This window comes from Anastrepha ludens, chromosome 4 (genome assembly GCF_028408465.1).
Source record: "Anastrepha ludens isolate Willacy chromosome 4, idAnaLude1.1, whole genome shotgun sequence".
In the NCBI taxonomy this organism is placed as follows: Eukaryota; Metazoa; Arthropoda; class Insecta; order Diptera; family Tephritidae; genus Anastrepha; species Anastrepha ludens.
The window spans coordinates 53,069,892-53,091,909 of record NC_071500.1 but is presented as its reverse complement, the minus strand read 5'-3'; the positions used below and the strand labels follow the sequence as shown (position 1 = coordinate 53,091,909).

General features: G+C 36.3%; 5 protein-coding genes across 7 annotated transcripts in view; 2 read left to right on the top strand and 3 right to left on the bottom strand.

The window, feature by feature from the left end:
• The window catches only part of LOC128862369 (terpene synthase), a 28,127-nt gene extending 20,997 nt beyond the window's left edge, over window positions 1–7,130 (bottom strand). Inside the window, exons 1-2 of one of the 2 annotated variants that reach the window (XM_054100946.1) lie at window positions 6,908–7,130; window positions 6,615–6,769 (exon numbers count right to left, since the gene is read on the bottom strand). In XM_054100946.1, the coding sequence (XP_053956921.1) occupies window positions 6,615–6,769; window positions 6,908–6,991 (239 nt within the window). In that variant the 5' untranslated portion in view covers window positions 6,992–7,130. The remainder of the gene's footprint in view (window positions 1–6,614; window positions 6,770–6,907) is intronic. The other variant, XM_054100945.1, reaches the window with a different exon arrangement.
• A 691-nt stretch (window positions 7,131–7,821) lies between these two features.
• On the top strand, window positions 7,822–8,738 carry LOC128862370 (signal recognition particle 19 kDa protein). The gene is made up of 3 exons (XM_054100947.1): window positions 7,822–7,986; window positions 8,047–8,224; window positions 8,299–8,738. Exons 1-3 carry the CDS (start codon window positions 7,922–7,924, stop codon window positions 8,512–8,514), a joined length of 459 nt encoding a protein of 152 aa, XP_053956922.1. The 5' UTR covers window positions 7,822–7,921; the 3' UTR covers window positions 8,515–8,738.
• A 1,766-nt stretch (window positions 8,739–10,504) lies between these two features.
• Window positions 10,505–11,299, bottom strand: LOC128861832 (uncharacterized). The gene is made up of 2 exons (XM_054100207.1): window positions 10,982–11,299; window positions 10,505–10,867 (listed from the first exon to the last, which is right to left on the bottom strand). Exons 1-2 carry the CDS (start codon window positions 11,297–11,299, stop codon window positions 10,505–10,507), a joined length of 681 nt encoding a protein of 226 aa, XP_053956182.1.
• Window positions 11,300–12,532: 1,233 nt separating this feature from the next.
• Window positions 12,533–14,207, top strand: LOC128861457 (uncharacterized). Its single transcript, XM_054099598.1, has one exon. The coding sequence runs from the start codon at window positions 12,850–12,852 to the stop codon at window positions 14,023–14,025; it is 1,176 nt and encodes a 391-aa protein (XP_053955573.1). The 5' UTR covers window positions 12,533–12,849; the 3' UTR covers window positions 14,026–14,207.
• A 5,305-nt stretch (window positions 14,208–19,512) lies between these two features.
• Window positions 19,513–22,018, bottom strand: part of LOC128862364 (probable chitinase 10) — a 72,653-nt gene continuing 70,147 nt past the window's right edge. For both annotated transcript variants that reach the window (XM_054100943.1, XM_054100944.1), the window contains 3 exons: window positions 21,041–22,011; window positions 20,774–20,975; window positions 19,513–20,711 (listed from right to left, as the gene is read on the bottom strand). In XM_054100943.1, coding sequence (XP_053956918.1) covers window positions 20,506–20,711; window positions 20,774–20,975; window positions 21,041–22,011 — 1,379 coding nt within the window. In that variant the 3' untranslated portion in view covers window positions 19,513–20,505. The remainder of the gene's footprint in view (window positions 20,712–20,773; window positions 20,976–21,040; window positions 22,012–22,018) is intronic.

Sequence of the window (22,018 nt, the reverse complement as noted above, 5' to 3'; positions counted from 1 at the left end):
ACCTGATATGGCTCTCTAGGATTTTTTTTTTTTCAATTTGATCGAGTCAAAAAGCCACTACGGAGAACGCGTTTTAACAGCCGAAAGGAAGTAATGGAAAAATCGACGACGGCGCTATAGCCCATATCGAAAATAGAGATCCAGACGTTTTGAGGCCTAAATCAAACGCTAGTATAAATGCAGTGCATTTTGGAGAGTACTAATTTGAAGGCGATAACATCACTTTTCAGGAATAAGCTTATTTTTCTGAATATCAAGGTGATATTGTAATCGTGTTTGATCCTGGTTCTCGGCAGTATAGCCGGAGAGATGTAGCTCAGTCTCAGGCAAGTGTCTGCAGTAATGATTCCTGCAGTTGCAGGTTCTACGTACCGGAATGACTGCAATTTTTCCCCGACCAAGGACTACCACTGCGGTAAACTAGGCCTGACTACTGCTTTGCACTTCAGATGTGTTCAGAATCAGTACATGAATTAAGGGGGGCCTCTACTGTAAAACTTAAAAAAAATCGATTTTTTACTTTTTGTTGAAACATACTCAGAAACAACTCCAGAATGTTCCATGAAAATCTTAAAAAGAAATCTTGAATAGTTTTCAAGTTATAAAAGTTTTAGCAAAGCAGGTATAAACTGAGCGCTCGAGCGGTTTACGGTCATATGCGCTTGATAATGCGCTTGTTTAAGAGTGTTTTTCTCGAAACCACGTTTTCAAAATTGCCCACATCACAGCTCCGTGAAAAACTAACATATCAAGCTCAAACTTTGATAGTATATTTTTAACAATATTTACTAGTTTTTAAAGCTATGGTAAGAAAAAATTTATTATTTATAACCCCTTTTTTAATAACAAAATGACAACAAAAAAATGTCGATTTTTTAAAAAACTTCAAAAATTTTACAAAAAAATTTTTTTTTTGCAAGTAATAGGCTTAACAACTAAAAATAATGATATATAATAAAAAAAAATTGGTTTTTTTCATTTCAGATTTTTTTTAAATGCGCGACAGTGTGGGCAGATTTCAAAAGGCGTTTCGGGGGAGAGGCTGTACAGCTGCCATTTTGAAATGAAAATAAATTTAAAAAATTTTTTTGTACACTCAAGACCTGTGTTTATGTAACCCTAAACTTTTTTTTACTAATTAAATTAATACAAGTATGAAAACAAAATCCATGAAAATTTGATTTTTACTGTAGAATCCCCCCTTAACCCGGCGCTATCATGTATGATTGATACAAATCAGTATTCCAGAGCATTGGTACCCAATCCAATGCCAAAAGAAGTTACAACATCAAAATCTGTTCATAACGTTATGAACGATGATGGGGCAGTGAATTATCCAATTGAATTTTTTAATTAAATTTTAATAAAGTTGTGTAGTAAATTGGAGAAACAAAAACAAATTTTCTTCGATTTGTTTTTCCTGCAGGGTATATATTTCCAAATGCATTCACAGTTGGTGGGTGAAGCAAGTGTATTCTATCATATGAATTTTTTTAATCGAAGCAGTTGCGGTTGTTGTTGAAGTAACCACATGTTGAAGCCACATATAAATATACCTATATGTAGCTACGTTCAATGTATACAGTTTAACCTCAACATAACGAGGTTGAAGAAGTTTGAGAAATGCTTCGTTATATCTAAAGTTTCGGCATATTTATAGAATATGAAAAAATCGGCACAATGAAAAATATATTTATATGTCGTTACAAGTATTTTTTACTAGTTTTTTCTAGTTTTCATTTCCAAATCAAACAAATACAGTTTTGATTTGTTATTATCAATCATTAAAAATTTTCATAACAATTAAAGCTTGACTGATAATGTGCACTCAACGCACTATATTCCATTATATAGCGCCTTTTGACAACGCAACATTTCATATTCTTGATTGGCGCTATAATTTTCCTCAAATAATTTTATGTGCTCTCCATTGAAACAGGGTATTGTTCCTCTGTTTATTAGCGTCCGAGCAGTTTCGCCTTCTCACATTAGCACGCTGGAAGCTATCCACAGGGTATTTCAGTGAAACTTGCAAGTTGTGAGCTGCTTTCACCATAAGAATCGTGCTGGCAGCTGCTTAGTGAATGGCGTTGAGAGATTTTCCCCATTTGTGTGAATTTCTACGCACTCTAACCGCAACATACATACATATTCAGAATTCTCTATGTCCGTAAGCTTTTCCTTACGAGACTTTAACCGTCAATTCGAATATATGGTATTCCGAACGAGCATGAAGATCAGAATTTCTATGACTATGTATTGCTTGAATGGAAAATTTCGAGGGGACTTAGTAATATTTTGTTATATCAGTTTTAGGAAAAAGAAATCCATTATTTTCTCGGAAGATAACTGTAGTTAAAAGTTTAAAGTGTATGCTCGTTGTCAAAGTGACATTTCATACTAATATAAAAAAATATTTTGCTGTTTTTTTTTTTTGCTCCATTCAGTTGTGAGTTAAAAAACGTTAACAATGGAAGCCAACAAAAAGAAAATTCAGTATATTTTACAGCTTTTCTTTGATAAAGGCGAAAACGCAACTCAAACCGCTCATGTGTATGACTCCGATACTGACAGCTAATTACGTGCAATTTTGGTTTCGTCGATTCCGTTCATGCATTTTGGATGTTAAAAAATTTCGATGTCTATAAAATCACAGAAATAATCGAAGTTGACCGGCATGTTAGTAGTTGTAGCATCGCCCAGGAGATGTAGATCGACTGAAAAACAGTTTTAAGTCATTTGTCCAAAAATTTTACGCAAAAGTAATGATTTCTTTATCCCTAAACTAATATTTAGATTCCTTTTATCAGCATTCGTTATATCGAGGTTTCGCTGTACATATGTACAAGTACATATTTACATCACATTTCATTTTACTTCTACGATTATTGCCACACTATGGCTGTAGAGCGCTTCAGTCAATATGCCACAATGGGCAATTATCGCTTCCAGCTTCCGCAACATTTTATTCAATTTTATTTTTCTCTACATACATACATATGTATGTAATAGCTTACGTATTTTTATACATACATAAGCACAAGCATGCATATCTATACATAACTTTTCAGAGCGATGGCTTTAATGATTATTCTTATTGCATGTATATCTACATATTTACAGATGTAGTATGTATTTAAATAATATATGTAATATTTCTATACTAGAAGTATCAACAAGTGTAGTCAGCAAACATACAGCGAGCATACCGACACCAATGCATTTGAAACCTGCGCATACGCAAAATGTGCTTTTTTATCAAAACTAACTTCCTTTGATTGCTGAATCCAACATATCCAACACTCGTATTTTGGCAGTAATCTCTCTGCGCAATGCGTTTACACCAATATACAGGGTGCGCCATCTCGAGCTTCGGTATGGAAATATTGAATAACTTTGCTATCCATTGTCAGAGGGACTTGAGAAAAAATAATTTGAAACGTCAATTCAGTACAATTTTAACGATGAATAACTTTACACCTAAAGAACGCGCGGAAATTGTGACCATGTATTTGGAAAATGGTCGTTCAATTGTGCTCGCTCAACGTGCATACCGTCGAAAATACCGCGGTCGTAAAGTGCCTTCTGATAACACCATACGCAATCTGACTAAAAATTTTGAAGAATCGGGGTCTGTCGCAAATCATCAACGTGTTTCAGTTCGTAAAAGACGCTCCAATGAAATTGTTGAAACTGTCAAGCAGAGTGTTTTGAAAAGCCCAAATCTGTTATATCGTCACCGCGCCCAGCAGCTAAACATAAAAGGAATCGCTCTTAGAAGGATTTCAAAAGAGGATCTTCACATGTTTCCCTACAAAGTGCAAATAACTCAACGATTATTGGAACTACATTGGAAGCGCTCAGGACCAACATTAGATCTGAAATAGAGGCAATATCACCCGAAATGCTAGCAAAAGTAATGGAAAATTTGAAAAAAAGAGCACAATATTGTGTGGCTCGTAAAGGTGGTCATTTGTTGGATGTTGTGTTCTAAGTGCAGTTGAAACAGATTGTAAAGGACAAAATCAAATAAAAAAACACCAACAAACATTCAATTTTGCTAGTTGCTAAAGTTATTCAATATTTGCATACCGAAGCTCGAGATGGCGCACTCTGTAGAAGTATTGCATATACACATACATAGGAGTATATGGAATCCAAATACGTTGCGCAGATAGGCTACTGCCAACATAAGATTATTAAATATATGATTTGAATATGGAGTAAATGCTAAATGTAACTGCTCTGAATTGTTAAGAGTTTGATAAATTAGGTAACGTATAGTGCATACTTATATTATACATAAGTATGTATGTATGTCCAAAGTGAATAGAGGAATGTTTAGAGTTAATCTAGTCATGTCTGTTTCTATGCATACTATTGTCTTTTAAAGCTATCTGTTACTAAGGAGATTGCTGGTGCAACATCATAAAATACGCTGCGTACACTTTTAGAAAAGGATGCGGATTTTAAAAATCCTGTAACGCGTACTTGCCCCTTATAGTGACAAAGGTTCTGAAGTTTCTACACAAGTTTGCTTTAATTGTAAGCCTATGGTTCCCAAACGCTATCTCATTTTATTAGGGCATATTACTTTGAATCTTTTTTTTCAGAGCACTTTGCTGGAGCCTTCTATTTGATCCTGTAGACAAAAATAGTTATATGAACGCGCAATATGTAATATCAACGAAAACCAAAAGCGCATTTTTTTCGTTGTTTACAATTTGTCGTATGCAATTAGTAGTACAAAGGTAAGTCAGCAAAACAAACAGCTGAAATGTGGCATGCCAAAAAGCTAACACCAAGAATGGAAAGGTCAATAGTGAAACAAATTAATGGAAAGCTGCAGTGCAACCTTAAGTTGCAATTAGTAGTGCAGTACCTTAGCCATAGCCATAACCAAAGCGATTAGCTGCTCTGATCAAACATATGGTTATCACTACCTGGTTATAATTATATATATATATATATATATATATATATATATATATATATATATATATGTATACATATAATTGGCGCGTACACCCTTTTTTGGTGTTTGGCAGAGCTCCTCCTCCTATTTGTGGTGTGCGTGTTGATGTTGTTCCACAAATGGAGGGACCTACAGTTTCAAGCCGACTCCGAACGGCAGATATTTTTTTTATGAGGAGCTTCTTCATGGAGCCTTAGAATGTTAGCCGCAGATTTCAAAGACCGTGAAAGTAGATCAACAAATTGTCCGAGGAGTTCTCTTAAAACTCAAACCTTAAAAAATTTTCAACAAGTTGAAGAAAAAAGTTATTACTATCACATGCTAACGTTGACAAACTACTTTCTTTTGCTCCAACTCTCTTTTCCCACCCAATGTGTGAATATGTGGATGTTTTTTTTTTTGTATTTCTTTTTTTTTTTTTGATGAAACAAAAATAATGCTACATAACCTCGATGAACCCAACAGAGTTTAGAGAAAGTCGCTAACAGCCCAAAAAAATAAGAACATTATTCCCACAGTGAAATTTTCGAAGCTAAGTGTAATGGTAATCGCGACCGCCGCGTAGCCGAATGGGGTGGTGCGAGCCTACCATTCGGAATTCAGAGAGAACGTAGGTTCGAATCTCGATGAAATGCCAAAATGATATATAATTGGCGCGTACACCCTTTTTTGGTGTTTGGCCGAGCTCCTCCTCCTATTTGTGGCTAATGACACCAAATGGTAACATAAAAATAGTCGTGTACATTATTTGATTTTTTAGTTTGATAAAATGTTAAAAGAATTTTGCGACAGCGCCGAATAAAACAAATTTTTTAATTGATTTCTTTCGAAACCACTTTAAATAAATATGTAGCTGTCTTACAAACAAATAAAATAAGTTTGTTTTGTTACAAAAATAAATGAATAAATATGTGAATTACATTTTTGCCTGTAAAATATTTCCGGATGAAAAGATTTATGAGGCAATTAAATTTGATTTCGAAGAACTCATATGTAAATACAATTCGATTTCACTATTGATAATCTCGTTGGTGTCTTCGCAGTCGAAAATTTTAGCTGGAAATATAATATTTACGTGCCTTGCATATGAATTTTACCGAACCTGTCATCCACAAAATTAGCGGCAGGTTTTGGAAATAAAAACTGCGCAATTATTTCTAAAGTTGCATATTTTCATTTTCAGATAAATATACATATAATGGAAAATCATACACACAAATCGTAATGTAAACAAAACTGTTGATGATGAGTGTGAATTGACATGAAACAGGGCACCACCCTCAAAACACAAAGGCAGCAAACAACAAAAAAATACACCTAAAAATAATAACAATACATAAAATCTTTATTGGCGCACATTCATAGATATGTATATGTACATATGTACAGCATGCATATAATCTTAATTTTATATATGCGGCAGATTTTTTAATATATGCACAAACACACATCCATATCACTCCAACTAATCGTAAACATGACAATGTGCATTTTTGTCTGTTCGAATGAAGGAGCCAGCTTGTATGAGCAGCCACTCCATTTCCCACACTCGATTTATCTATCACTCACTCAGTTATTAGTGCATTTAGTGCTTTAAAAGGCATTCCACATGCTTTAGAAGACAGTAAAAAAGACTTACAGTAAGCTGGAATTGTGCAGCATTTGCACAATTTCGCCAATCTGGTGCAACTTCTCAGCCGGAATATTTAACCAGTGATTGAATGCCAAGGCCAGCTCTGAACGGAATTGTTTGCCAGGTATTTGTTGTATGTATGCAAAAGGCTGCAATAATATCTGCACGAAACAAAAGATTTAAAATACACGTAAGCGTAGGCGGATTAAGTTCACGCAATCGCATAAAATCGGTATAAAATATCCATAATTTGTGTGTACGAGGTCACAGGTAATAAATGAGTGCTGCTAAATTATCACCTCATCTTGTTCCTTTTGCGTTGACGGATCACGCGTTTTAGCGAGTATTGTACACAATTCTTCCATGTTAGCGTCGCCTGGCATTCAGACTGTAATAGTTATTAATTTAACTCACAAGAACTTAACTGGCGCCACAAATATTTTAATTTCACACGACTGAACGACTTGTCTGCTTAGCACAGATTGCACATGGAAAGGAAAGAAGCCGAAGAAATATATGGCGAACAGCTGATTCCTTGGCAACCAATTGATTGTATTTACAACGTAAACAAACACAGTTTTAGAAGCACTGAATAGAAAGTGACACCAAACTACACAACAGCAGGGCTGCCGTGACTTATAAAACTAAATATATTTATTCCTGATTTGTGGACTATAAAGATTTCTTTAGTTTAGTATTGAAAACTGGGCTTTCGAGTTTATATGTTTAATCAATATAATAATAAAGTTAATAAAATAAAAATAATTAAATCCCTCTTCTATTATCAATATTGGCACCAAAACGTATTGATTAAAATTAATTTTAAATTACAGCAAAAAATACTGCAGTTTTACAATCAACCCTCCACTGAACATCTCTGCATACGAACTTCGTTTTTATTTCAGGTGTATGGCAACACCAACTTTTCGCTATATTACTGAACTTTAACATTAAATTACTTAAAAGCTATAAGGCTCCGGAGGGTGCGGTTTTCAATTTTGAGATGGGGATACACCCCCTTATCCCCCCTTTTAACCTTTTTTTCAAAGCGATAGACAGTTTTCTAAATATTTCCCTCGATTTTTACCCCAATTAGATTAATTTTGCGCATTGGCAAATTGTCGTTAATAACCATTAACTTTCTTTTCCAAAAACATATTGTCTAATCTGGCAGCACCCACATTTGCAACGTGTCAAACGATTTTGTTGTCAATTTTTGTTTTTATGTCAATTTCCTCCTAAGCATAGCAGAATTTCACTTACTTTTCTGTAATATAAAATTTTTAAAGAATAATATTAAATAATAATATCCCATGGCTACGTCACAACCAGTGCAAACAAATTGGCATCCGAGCAAAAAGCATAGCGATGTTGAACGGTAAAGGCTTTAAATATTCGCAGGTTGGCCCCTGATTGAAGAATTATTTTAATATTCTAGTTGGATTTGCATCTATCCTGCATATATAAATAGTAAAAAGACACGCCAGGAAGGACGGCGCCTACCAAAAGATGTTTGCGTTGAGAACCCAACTTACGCTGAAATACGCGATGTCTTATCTGTCACAAATTTGCGTGTCGGTGTGGAAAACAAGCAGTATTCGCGCGAGCGAAGCAGGGTAAGCTCTTGGCAATGCACCTGATATGCAATTTGCACCAACTCAACTATATACGTTTTGCTAATCATTTGTAGGAATTACAGTTGCGTGGTCGCATCCGCGTGCAAATGCGTAATGATGATGGAACAGCCTGCAATCCAGAGCTGAGCAACCGCGAGGATATAATGCGTTATATATCAATCAGAATACCACAACTAAAAACACGTCAAGGCAAAACTGGTGACCAGCAACAACATGTGCAAGCGCAACAGTCAGCTGGCGGTAAGAAGGGCAAAGGCAAGAGGCGTTAATAACTGGTCAGAAAATTAGTTTGCAAGTTCTATACGGTTTGATTGAGAATTATGAAAATGCTTATTAAATGTTTAACGATAGCAAGAGCTATGTTTTTGGAAATCGTAGCACTAATACGTATGCAACTTTACGTTATTTTTGTTTTATTGTAATTTTTTTATGGTACCTTTCTTATTCAAATGGTAAATAAGAATACGCAAATGTATGCATTTGGTGAATTAAACTTGCGTTTTTTTTAAATGTAAAGTTTTTGTACTCAGTTGAAATGTAAGATATAGATATGTACATACATATGTACATATAATACTTTGAATTTATGCACTGTGAGGCTGTGCAACGTGCTTTTTCCGAATCTGAACCGTATGGTTTATTATTTTTTATTTGTTTGTTGAAAATACATAGCTTTAGAAACGTGTGCTCATCAAGTACTCTTTAATATGCATATGCATGTACATATGTATATATATATATATATGTATTTGTTCATATTTACGTTTACTGTATTTGGTGAGAAGCGCCACTTTTTTACCGCTCTAGTAACCTTGTGAGAATTGTGTAGTATAAAAAGAAAGGTGGCGGTTTCAACCTTTTTCGAAACCCATTGATCATAAAATGTTGTATATTAAATAGTTTACTTTCTTTCAATAAATTTGAGATTTTCGATTGCTCTAAAGTAAACAAATATTCCAAAAAGCAAATGTTCACAAACGTTAATCTACAAAATAATTTTTAATTGTTTATTAACTTCTTCGATATTACGTATTTTTTTGGTTTTCACAACATATGAAACTTCCCTCATACATTTGTGGAGAACTCTGAAAAATTATGTGATGGCATCATTTAAATGTCCACAACGAGCACAAGGAAAATACGCCAAACAGTCGACTTATGAACGCCTAATTGTTAAGAACGTCGAGATATCGATGTTGAAGGTTCTTCAACAACACTTTCGCTACAGCAGCATTATTCTTAATAGAACGTACCGTTTTATATCTGTCAGTCCTTTTTCTATCCACGGCAGAACCAGTTTCATGAAATTTGTTAACCAACCTTTGAATTGTCGACTCAATCGGATGATTATTTTCGCCAAAAAATCTCGAATTTTGCGATATGTTATTCGTAAAGATCGACCATTTTCATAATAGGTTAGGTTAGGTTGAAGTGATTAGCTTGCAGTCATACATACAACTGTCGGCACGGTCCATAGCGGTACTATATGCAGCTCATTAATTATGTATGTCCACCCTCATAGCGCCTGTTTCTATTACGAATTTAATGCCAACCCATCATAGTGTGGTCGAACGATCTTAGACGTTATGCGTATACATTTCCATAATAAGTTCCAAGTTTTAACGTGTTTTTCTTTCGCGTAAAATTGCACATCTGTTTGCTTGGCAAGTGTCAAAGATGGCATAAAAAAGTGCGTGTAGCGTAGTACACATAACAGAAGTTAAACTTCCAAGGCAGACGAAGAAAAAGGGAGAGACCCGAGAGAGAATGAGAGAGAGAGAGAGAGAGAAAGAATACATATCTAAATAAATTCACAACCTTTGCAGAGAATACAAATAGACAAAATTTACAAAAAACAGAGAAGGGTTGACCGGTGTAGGTAAACGCCGGACACAAACCGTGGCAACAACGCGCACCACTCTGAGCTTTTATCACCCGCACAAACGCAGTGATTCCAGGATCGCAGCAACGGCACAAATTACCGCAAGACAACACCATTAAATCCGATGCCGGAATGGATAGCACTTTATTGTACGCACAAGCACTAGCCAGGAAACGGAAATAAGCGCCAAAAAGTAGGCACCAAAATAAAACGCCAAAAAACGCCCCCAAGGAGATATAACGCCAAAAGTAGGCACCAAAAATATATTTCCTACAAGTTTGCACCAACAAATAAGCGCCAAAAAGTAGGCAGTGTTATTTCTCACTAGAAATTTGTAACCAGAAGGAAAAACTCAGGAAAAATAGTATAGAGTGTATCTAAGATATATATAAGGTACTAGCATTCCCCAGTGGGCTTCGCACCACCATACATAAAATGTTTTTTATATTGAATCGTCTGGCGTGCTCCCCAATTGGTGTTTTATCGGCTTTTATTATTATTTTGTGGTCATCGGTGGGCATCAGATCGAGTGCCACTTTGAACAATTTCACCAATTCATTGCGTTGATGGAACATTGTTTGCAATTCATTCACGATTGATCTTCTCGTATTCGCCGAAATTGCACAGCGCTGATCTAATTCACGATTATCATCACCAATAAAATATATTTGCAAAAATTGATAGTCACCATCTGGGAATGGTAGCCAAGACCCAGCTCTATGGTATATTTGACCTTGAATCTGTAAAGTTCGAGAAATATATGTAGATAACGGATCTGAATTTTTAAAAACATCGAACACAGGGACGGCACATAAATTAAATATGATATTGTTTATTCCAAACGAAGTAATAACCTTAAACGTCGGCATAAATCCATTTCTTATAATATTTGTAGCTCCAAAAGATGTCATTTGAAAGCATGAATTGTATTTTTTAATGTTTAAGAGGAAATGCTTCGACGTTGGTGAATTGCCAGAAACCAATGAATGCAAAGGTTCTGGCGGAAGTTCTAGCACCGGCAATTTGACTTTCCCACCAGGACAGCACATACCAGGCGTTTCGTTTCTGAATTTAATTGCTTTGCAATGTATACATTCTATATTCATTTGGCCAATGTAGGCATGCATGCTGTAATCAATGGTGGCATCGAAATTGAAAGACGCGCGGTCCATTTGACGTATATCATAAACGGACGTACGCCCACGACGGTTTCTTGGTGCTTCACTATTAACCGACTGATTTCTTCGTCTGTGTCGTTGTGTTTTCACTTAATTTCGTCGAACACGATCTTCTTCACTTTCTGATCACATAAAATGTCATAACTCAGGAACGGCTGCACCGATTTCAACCAAACTTCACACAAACCACCTCCTCAAAGATAGAAAAGAACTCTAAAATTTTTGTGTTAATCGGTTCGGCGGTTCTTGAGTTATAAGATTACCAAGGAAATGTAACTTCTTTTTATATATATAGATATCTCTCTCTCTCCTTTTCCTCTACGTTATATCTTTTTTTCTCGCGCGGAACGAAAATGCCCAAAACGTTGCATGGCCTTGAAATTTTACTCTCCATCCTCGCTCGTCCATCGACGCCTAAGAAGCTTACCTTCAAAAAGGGTTGCGTCTACTGACATTTAGGCGTCTCTTTTTTATAAAGACCTTATATATTTATATACATCGTTATCTCCAAATTTTTAAATAAATGAACTTAATTGCTTACTGTTGTTTGGAAAAGATGGCTATTTAGACAAATTCCTTTCGACCTCTCTAAAACTGCGACATGGCAGAATTGGTCTCGAAAATCCACTCTGATCTGGGTAGAATTGTGTTCTCTCACTTATTTCAATCTTGTTTTACTGTTACAAATAACGTTCATTGAAATAAGGTGATAGTATCGAAGTATACTACTCGTTCACAGTATATACGGCAAATCTGTATACATACGTACCTATGTAAAAGCATATTTAATTTTGTAAGTGTATTATTTATCTACTGCTGTTTGGCGATTTCGGCCCAAACAAATTTCAGCTATAGCCGGCCCTGGCATTTCGACAAGTACAGCAAGTACTCACACTTGTAACTCAACATGTACTTCATCGGTGGCTGCAAATTAAAGCAGCTTAAGTCGATTTGAGTAAAATTAAATTTGTTATTATTAACCTTTTCGAGGAACATATTCGTGCCTCATTTATCATTTTTTTCTACCCGGATACTTTGAACTACAATAGTACACAAAAGTATGCCTAGCACAGGTCAATAATATATAATAATAAACATTTATTACTGGCTTTCTCATGTCGATTTAGACTATTTTAACTTATTGGCTTAGCCATGTAGTACTCAAAACAGTTTGAAATTGCTTGGTCGGCAGATTCTTCAACGTTCCATCGAGCCAAGCCAAAACAATATTCAAATCAGCATACTCAGTTCAGTACCAAGAAGCATTGAGAGACAGCAAAGCCAAACAAAAAAACAAAAAGCCAAAATAATAATATTAAAATGAAAATTACGAAATGTATAAACATTGAGAACATATAACACTCGAATTATTACCAACATACAATCGACCACAATAACATCAATTGTGAGTGCAATATAAAATCAATTAATTGCATTGCAGCAGCATTGAGTTGACAAAAAACCGTCAAGCGCATCGCAAACAATCGGGCAGTCTTCAGAAAATACATACATACAAAAGTATACAAAGCAAATCGTTGCTTAATATGCCACCTGCCACAGTCGTATCCAATACCCACTTATGCTTGTACACAGTGGGTCTGCTACTTATTTGGATCATCGTTATAACAACAGCGGCGCCTTTTGAAAAGAAAGACCTATATACTGCAAAATTATGGGGCAAGAATCAAGCACAGGAGCAGCGTTTGGAAAACAGTTGTAAGGCACTTTGTGGAGAATGTGGTTGTATGGGTTTTTATTGTGGCGAAGAATGTCTCTGCGAGTACGATAAGTATAGCAATTATCATGGAGGTTACCAAAAACGCAACAGTACAAAAACAAAACAACCGTCAAATTACGAATGCATTGCATCAATGCAGCAAGTAGCACATACAGAAAGCCTACCTTTTGAAGTACTCATTCAAGGGCCAAGCAGTGAACGATTCATCCGCACGGCTGCGCAATTCGAATTGGATACGGCGCGTGCAGCTGTCGCATTGACGGGTACGCCTAAGAAACGCACTACCATTTCCATTTATCGGCCGAATATGGCCACGCAAAGCAATACACAGCTGCAGGCTAACGAAAGTCCGCAAGCTATAAGCTTGGCTGCCGCTCGTCGTCGTCGTTCGACAGAGCCATTAGACTGGTTTACTGACTTTGCCAACACTTTAGTGCGTCCAGCGCCGTTGCGTAGGCGCGATGGCAGCAACAAGAAGCGCGAAACGCAACGCAAGGAAGATAATGTGCCATCCGAAAAATCCGATTCGTGGTTTAGTGATCATCCCAATCGACTATTACGTCCGGCACCGATCTTTCGTAAACAAAAATCTTCGAAATCAATTAATAAGGAAAGTGAAGAAAGCCAAGAAAATGAAACGAAACGCAATTCGCAAGAAATGTCAATGGCACCAGTTGGAGAGGTAATTAAAAATACTATACGGAATTTTGAGGAATCAGGATTAGGTGAGGGATTGCGTGCTGGACTACGTGATGGTACCGAATTGTTGCATAACACATTTCAAGGTACCAATTTAGAATTGTTCCCAAAGCGTTTTCGTAATGACTTTGCAGAGATGCTCGATGCGTGGTTGAAGAGTCAACAAGTTACCGAGGCCAGTCTGGAGGTGCCCGTTGTACAGCCGCATTCAGTGCAACCTGTTTTAATGCCCTGGTTCCGTCCGGTACGCTTTTTACAACGCGTACAACAAGCGCTCAACTGAGAGGAGAGGTTTGAGGAGTAGTTCAAAGGGAATCTAGATGGGACTGACAAAGTAACTACAAATATGTACATGCGTAAATTTAGTATATTGTATATATTTTTTATTAATAAAAACTGAAAATATTATGTACACCTAAAATTACTACGGATACTTTACAATACACAAAAGTATTTTTTATTGTTACTATTTTTAATAATAATAAATAAATTTTTAACGAAGCTTGTAGTGAAGTTTTATTTAACTAAATTATACAAAATCTAGAACAACAAGTGCGCAAATACAACTGTAACAAGTTGAAGCTCAACTCATAAATCAATTTTGTTTCTCGAAAATCTGGAGACAGCAGACTTCTGAGAGATAAGCCAATATTAGGTCTGTTCATGAAGCAAATAATTTCTAACAATTTCGTACAATTGTAATTTGTTACAAATTATCAAGTTAGGTGTTCATGTATCCAAAAAACTTCCAAAGTAGGGGAAAGTGCGAGAGCAAAATGGCATTTCATTTTGAGAGGTAGTTGAAAGTTTATATTGGATACATTTTTACTTGTAAGAATTTGCAAGTGAGAAAAACAGTTGATCGCAAAGTAAAAGTAAACACGAATCCAAATTTGTAAATTGAGTCAAAGTTCTAAATTTAAATAAAAATGGTGACTAAAGTGGAGAATGTAAGTAAGTATTTTATAAATAAAATTTATAAAGTTTATTTGAAGTCATATTTATTAAATGGGAATTAGCCAATGATATAGAGGTATGCGCTTGTGGACCACAGCCTCCAGTCACTTTCGCTGCCATTTTCGAAATATATGTTAAATCATTAAATAAAGGGAAAATATGAAGAAAGCTGTGATTGCCACAACAATACAGTTGCTGATGGAATGTTCTTCATTTGACAGCAATAATGAAATGGAACTAATTATTGTAGACAAAATAAAATCATTTGATGCTATGTGTGTGTTATTTTGCATTTATTTGCTTTATAATTTTTTTAATTAAATGCAAAATTTCTATAATTTTTCTCGCAAGCAATTTAATCAGCTGTTCGTAAAACTTGCTAGTTGTTACCGGTGTTGCGTTTATGCACTCTTTTTAATATTTTTCTTTTTGAGAGCGAATTCTCGGAAATTAAGTAACCGGCAAGTTACTGTACATATAATTTTTACAGGAACATACCTATCTTTAAACTGTAGAGGGCCTAACAAAAGTGATGTCCAGAGGTAGAAGTATAATTTTACACGATAGAACAATGCTTTAGAACTATTGAAACTTATTGTTATGAAAATAGTTGATCTTTAAAAACAACATATCGCAAAATTAGTAATTTTTTTATGGAAATAATCGTCCGATGAGTCGACAATTTAAGGGTTGGTGAATAAATTTTTGGAACCTGATTCTATTGATTATAGAAAAAGTACTGGCAGACCAAAAACTGGACGCTATGTTGGGAATATTGCTGCTGTAGCGCAAAGTATTGCTCAACAACTTTCAACATCGATATCACGACGTCTTCGACAATTGGGCAATGATGAATCGACTGTTTGGGGTTTTTTTTTTTGTTTGAAAGATGCTTTACATATTTCGAAGGGTTAAATGGGTATAAAACAGAGAGATATGTCTTTAAAATATGATTGTTTGATGTTTCATTTACTATTAAAAATGACAAAGAAAAGAATGAAGGCATCGTACAAGCAAAATATTTTTCATGCCAATTAAAAAGACTTTGAATGCAACAATTTCTAAATATTTAACAGTTTGTAGCCAGAATTTCACATCAAACATAATATTTGAAAAAATCGTGCAACACAGCTGTTGTGGTTGTCACCCAAACAACACCATAATCGGAGAACAAACTCTTTCATCTGAGTACTTTTAAATGTTTGTGTATTAGTAATGTTTGTATATTTGATAAAAACTGAAAGCCGCACTTCCTATCGGGGAGCAGGAAATTCGAAACTCCGAACGAAGTTAACACCTCTCCCATTCAGGCGGCAAAAAGCCTTGCCGCTGTAGTGTATATCTTCATATTATATTTTATAATTATGTATTTAAGCTTTTTAATGCAGATGAAGTTGCTTTTTCCCCGTCATAATCCCCGGATGCCCAAAGTTGTGTGCTCGGAGATGAGCTGTGGTACTGATGCTGTTTTCGTCGTTTTTGTTAAGTTTTTAGGGAACGATGCTGAAGAGACAACCTACTTAATACATAATATATATAACATATGTATATAGGATATATGTATGTGCATTAAACTGTACTGAAAAAAAGTTCGCCTTGCAACCCTGAGTCCAAAATGTTTTTGTAAGGCAATTTTTTCTTACCGAACGGAGGTAATGCGTTTTTACATTTTCGTCAAATCCTCGGCATTTTGGCCCCGTCGCTTTCAGTGCGTTCAAGAAATGAGGGGAGATAATATTTGTTTGTTCCAGAGTTCATTGGTTGCAAGGCTTTTACGCGTTTCTTTCAAAACCCATAACTTTTAGAATGATTAACAAAGGTTTCACTCCCCTTGACGCTTAGTCAAGTCAAGTAAAAGCTTACTTTCGAAAATAAAATAAGATGCTTTTGTTAGAAATATCAAATAATCCCGCTACTTATGGAAGATTTGTTAATTCATTTGGTTGCCTCGATTGGTTCCGCTGTAGCGTTTCCTACCAATGCAATTTTCATTACCCTGTTGACAGTTTCTATCAGTTTATCTTTCTACCAAATTGATCGGACAATATACGCCTTCAACGGTTTAATAATTTCTGAAATCTCGATTTCCATATAGCATCGACGTCTCAGAACACTAAAACAAACAAAAAAGAGCACTAAGATTTCCATATTTCACAATGATTTTCGAAAGTTAGGAGATTACTAAAGATCGATCATGTACGATGTCAATGTCAGTGTCAAAATAAAATGGTTCCAAATCATCTTCCCCTGAAAAGTCTGAATCATAAAATTCCAGAACATTAGAGAAATTTGGAAGAGTGGCCAGAGAGTAATGATTGTTGTTCCAAGAGATCAAGGCTATTTTCGGCTCAGCGGCCGAATTATAGGAGCGAACACTATCCACAAGTGTATAATGTATCCTTAAAGATTGGCCGTTTGGTGCGCTTTATTTCTTTCGAAATGAAGAAGGACATACCGCAGCTGCCCTCGATTATTTTCATTGGGTAGCGTTTCTTAATAACAAAGGTGCTTTTAAAATGTTCTTGCGATGGCAAAAGTACTCGATGTTAACGGATTTTCGTACTCCCGAGGTTCTGGTGAATTTAATCAAAAAAATGCTTTTATAAAGGTTCGTTAATTCAAAATTAGGAACCTCGACGATACAAAGAGCAGTCAGCAGCGGCACCCTTCAAGGCAGCATACTGTCTCCACTCATTTGTGTTCTGACAATGAATAAATTGCTGAACAACCTTGAAGAGAGGAGTACCATGCGTTGATGCATATGTTCAGAGAAAGTCTCGCCACCTAAGCTTAATATTAGATTAGGAAAGTAAATGTAGAAATGAAGAAAGCTTCAATAGCACTTTACTCATGCCAGAAAACCACAGGATGAACTTGGGGTTTATTTCCGAAAATAGTACTCTGATTGTACTCAGCAAAGGTATGTGCTGTTGTACTATAGGGAATATAAGTATGGTGGCTGGCACTTGATAAAAATATTATTGTGAGCAGATTGGATCGCATTCAAAGAGCAGCAAGCTACACGTGGAGCTATTAGACCCACTCCCACAAAAGTACTAAAAGTAGTTTTATACTTATTTCCATTGGCTTATATGGTAAGCAACTAGTTACGAAGTCAGCATCGAGGCTCAGGGAACTTGCCCTCCCAAAAACATTCAATAAAAGTCATTCGACTATAATAGAAAAATGTCCCACTATTCCAGCTACTATAGATTTTTGTAACAGTCTAGGGCTTCATTCTAATAAATAATTCACCACAATGACCTTCAGAAGAGGACTGGGACAGTGGTACGGTAGATGACGAAAAAAGAGTAAATATATTTACTGACTGATCTAAGCTTGATGAACAGGTTGGTGGTGGAGTTTACTCGGAAAAGCTAAGCATCAGCGCATGCTTTCGCTTGCCTAATCACCGTAGTGTCTTTCAGGCAGAAGTTATCGCCATAAGAGGGGGCTTATATCTCTTAAAGAAGAGACCCCTAACTATGAGGGAATTATAAAACCACACAGATAGTCATGCAGCTCTGAAATCGTTAGAGTCTGTGGAACACTCGTGAAAACCGGTAGTTCAATGTCACAAATTAGTATGCGAAGTATCGGAATATTTTGAAATAAACCTGATCTGGGCGACAGGTCAAAGAAATATAGAAGGTAATTATAAAGCAGATGAGCTTGCAAGAAAACATTCACCCAGATAATGCAGTAATACCGATTCCCTTAGCTACGTGCAAAGTATTAATAGATAGACACTCTATCAATGCTGCTAATGTCCATTGGAGGCAATCACCTTTTTGTCCAATAAGTAGGCAAGCTTGGCCAGAATGGAACCACGGCCGCACAATAATGTGCATGAATTGCTCTATACAGTAAAAGAATATTAAAGGGTTATTATCATTTAAAAGGATTTTAACAGATTGGTTCAGTGAAGTCTCAGGAGTGTACAGGAAGAGCTCCAGTGCTCGATATACGAGCAGAAGAACTTAAGCGACTGTATCACTCACGTGCGCACAAACCAACATCTGAAGACAAAATAACCGAGCGCGAACGTACAATAGCAAAGTGGCAAAATAGATGGGAACACTCCTCTAAACGACGATGGACGTATAAGTAACCCCTAAACTAGATAAATGGATAAGCAGAAAGCACGGCGAAACGGACTACTATCTAATGCAAATCCTCAGTGGGCATGGTGGCTTTCTTGCGTACCTCGACCATTTTAAACTAGCAGATAATTCGACCTACCCAGAGTGTCACAGCGAAGATAAGAGTGCAGAAGACGTGACTTTTCACTAGGCCAGATTTTATGAAGAGCGTTTCGAGCTCGCAAAAGTCCTCGGCGTCGGCCCCACACCAGAAAACCTTTTAACGCAAATGCTGAACTCCAAAGAGAAATGGGAAGGTGTAAAACAGTTTGCAGCAAGGATATTAATAAAACCGCGAAACTTAGAATGGGAGCGCAAAGCGAATGCGACCGATATAGAACACCCAAGACGATGATGTTTCTGACATTTTAGATTTTAACCTCCTCTGCAAAAAGTGGTATCACAATGGAACTATTCAGACCTAAGTGTGCGGATGACATCCACTTAACCTAACGTAGCCTAGTATACGTCAAGTTTTCAGCCTGCGGCAACAAACCAATCAAGGCCAACATTCGAGATAATGTTACCCGAATAACGTCGCATATATTACACCGAGTCTTCAATAATTGGACCAACCAATTATGTTCATAAAAGTTGCTTCAAAATAGAGCCTAATCAATTTCATCTCTCTCTAGTCACCCTATAATATTCCATAAATGGCTAACACTTGGTTATTATACTTTTATTCACTTTTTATTTTATTTATCATATTTACTAAACATAACACTATAATACAAATTTATTATTACATTTCATAAATTACATTAAAAATTTCGAAAATTTCACCAATTTCGAAACGCATTATTCTTCGAACGTGTAAGCAAGAAAGCAGAATAGAGGATACAAAGGATAGAAAAGTAGAGAGATTATAGTAGATACATATTAACGAATTAGCACAGCGAAATAAGGCTGAAATTTAGTATATCGTTTTAATGTTTATCACAGTTTTGTATATACAAACAGGATGGTTTTTATAAATTTGTAAAAAAAATAAAATACAAAATAATAGAGTTCGAATATTGAAGCATGGGCTGAAGCACAAGATATTTAGATACAGAGATAAGATATTTAGATACAGAGATAAGTAAAAATAGATAAATGAAAGAGATTTGAAATGATAAAAACATTTTCTGATACGGCAGTTTGTATTGGCAGTTTTAGTATTATAAAAATAATTATTCAATAGGCACTACATACTAATAGCAGGGAACTTAAAAGTTAACACGTTCGAATGCGGTAATTTCCATTCAATTACACATATGATTTGGAGAAAAAAATTCATGCAAATTCGTTAACAATTTCCATTTGTTTTGCAAGATGCCTCGATGTGCATTTTTATAATATACATATTTCTTTTTTTTGAGTATTTTTTCGTTTGTAAATTTTTGTATTGATTCAAAAGTACGTATCGAATTTTTATAGTTTTAGTTGTTAGTTTTTGTTGGCAGTTTTACTTAAGCGTTCTCAAAAATTTAAAGTTAACAACTACTCACTAAATAGCAAATGTGTATAGATATGAGCAAGAACAAAATATTAACAAGTTTTTCATAAGTTTATGTATCCTTTCTTCACTGTTGTTTCACTTTCGTTCGAAATTTATTCCTTTTTTGTTCTAAGTTAGTATATATGTATGTATATGTAAAGAGCAAAGCGATTGAAAATGGTTAGGCAGGCGCTTCTGTCGGCGCGTGGCAACCCTCCACATTTTCGGGCCAATCGCACACATTTTCTTGTGGATTGAAAACTAAGTTGGCAGGACATGGCATATGATGTTTGCGTTCACCTTCACACATATAATAGTGAGTGCAGTCGCTCCAATCTTTATGATAACTAATGTGCCCATCTTCCTCTTCGCAGGTCACTTCGTGAGCTAAAGAATGGAAAAGGTATTAAATTAATTTATTATACGCAATTAAAGATGTTTCGACTTACGATCTTTCGTGGTATAGGCGCCACGGGGACCGTGCGATTCGTATGGACCCTCAAATTCCAATTCAACTTTGTAATCCTTTAATTCATCGTTTAACGAATTCAAAAGCGGATACTTGCCAGCGCCGCAACGTCCCGAGAAATCATCCATATCAATAGACCACACCATAATGCCACCGAATCCTTGTTCCTTCAGCCATTCCATCTACAGTATATTGTAATAACGGCATAAGCGTAAGCATTCAATGATATGTATCTATACACACGAACCTTGGTTTTTAGCGAACGTTCATCATCGAAACCGACCCACTGATTGTCACGATAGGCGAATGGCACCTGCTGTTCAGAGTCCCACACCAATGTCGTATTTTCCGCCGCCAAGAACGAGCACACTTCGTAGTAACTCAAGAAACCGGCCTCATTCGTAAATTTACCCGCCTTACCACCACCCGACGCCGGCGCTCCGATATCGAATTGTGTCTCGTTGACCAACTCAAATGAACGTCCGTAAGTCGGCATACCAATGAGCAATTTCTCTTTGGGCGCACCTTGTTTCACCCATTCGCGTGCACTGAAGTCCACAGTTAATTTCTTTTGATAGCCAGTTGTCGCCTCCAAGGGGAATAATGGTGAATTGTGTCCAACAGTACGTTCCCATTGGCCGTGGAAGTCATAGGTCATTACGTTGATAAAATCAAGATATTTCGAGATCTCAGGCACATCATAACCGGCGGCGATTGCTTCGAATGAAGCAGGCACTGCGGCAGTTAAGAGCAAACGCGGCTGTCCGGATGATTTCGCTTCGCCCTCAAAAGCAACACGCAACTCACGCAACAGGTTTATATAAGCAGCACGATCTTCAGCTCCACGTGGATACTCCCAGTCCACATCGAGCCCATTGAATTTGTAATCGCGTAGGAAATCGATTGCTTCATAAACGAATTGGTTCATACGGAAGACATTTGAGGTGAGCTCTTTGAATGGTTTTGAACCGAAAGCCCAGCCACCGATGGCCAAAAGAATTTGTAAATCTGGGTTCTCTTCACGCAGAGCAATAACTTGCTCGTAGTTTTCGGGATCATCATCAGTTGCTTCGCTTAGCTTGTGATCTTTGAGTGTAGCAAAAGCATAAACGACGTGGGTGCAGAGTTTAGGATCAATATTTGAGGGCAAAAACTTGCCAGCACCTGGTCGTTTGGCAGACCAACTTGTCAGGTAGCAGAATACTTGAGCCGGGCGTGCTGTGGA

Excerpts from the sequence above, each read along its gene's own strand:
- LOC128861457 (XM_054099598.1), top strand. The coding sequence starts at position 12,850 with ATGCCACCTGCCACAGTCGTATCCAATACCCACTTATGCTTGTACACA.
- LOC128861832 (XM_054100207.1), bottom strand. The coding sequence starts at position 11,299 with ATGGACCGCGCGTCTTTCAATTTCGATGCCACCATTGATTACAGCATG. Across the intron at positions 10,868-10,981 it reads GATTTATGCCGACGTTTAAG|ATTCAAGGTCAAATATACCA; the intron begins GTTATTACTTCG and ends CGAACTTTACAG.
- LOC128862370 (XM_054100947.1), top strand. The coding sequence starts at position 7,922 with ATGGCTACGTCACAACCAGTGCAAACAAATTGGCATCCGAGCAAAAAG. Across the intron at positions 7,987-8,046 it reads AAGCATAGCGATGTTGAACG|TTGGATTTGCATCTATCCTG; the intron begins GTAAAGGCTTTA and ends TTAATATTCTAG. Across the intron at positions 8,225-8,298 it reads ATTCGCGCGAGCGAAGCAGG|GAATTACAGTTGCGTGGTCG; the intron begins GTAAGCTCTTGG and ends AATCATTTGTAG.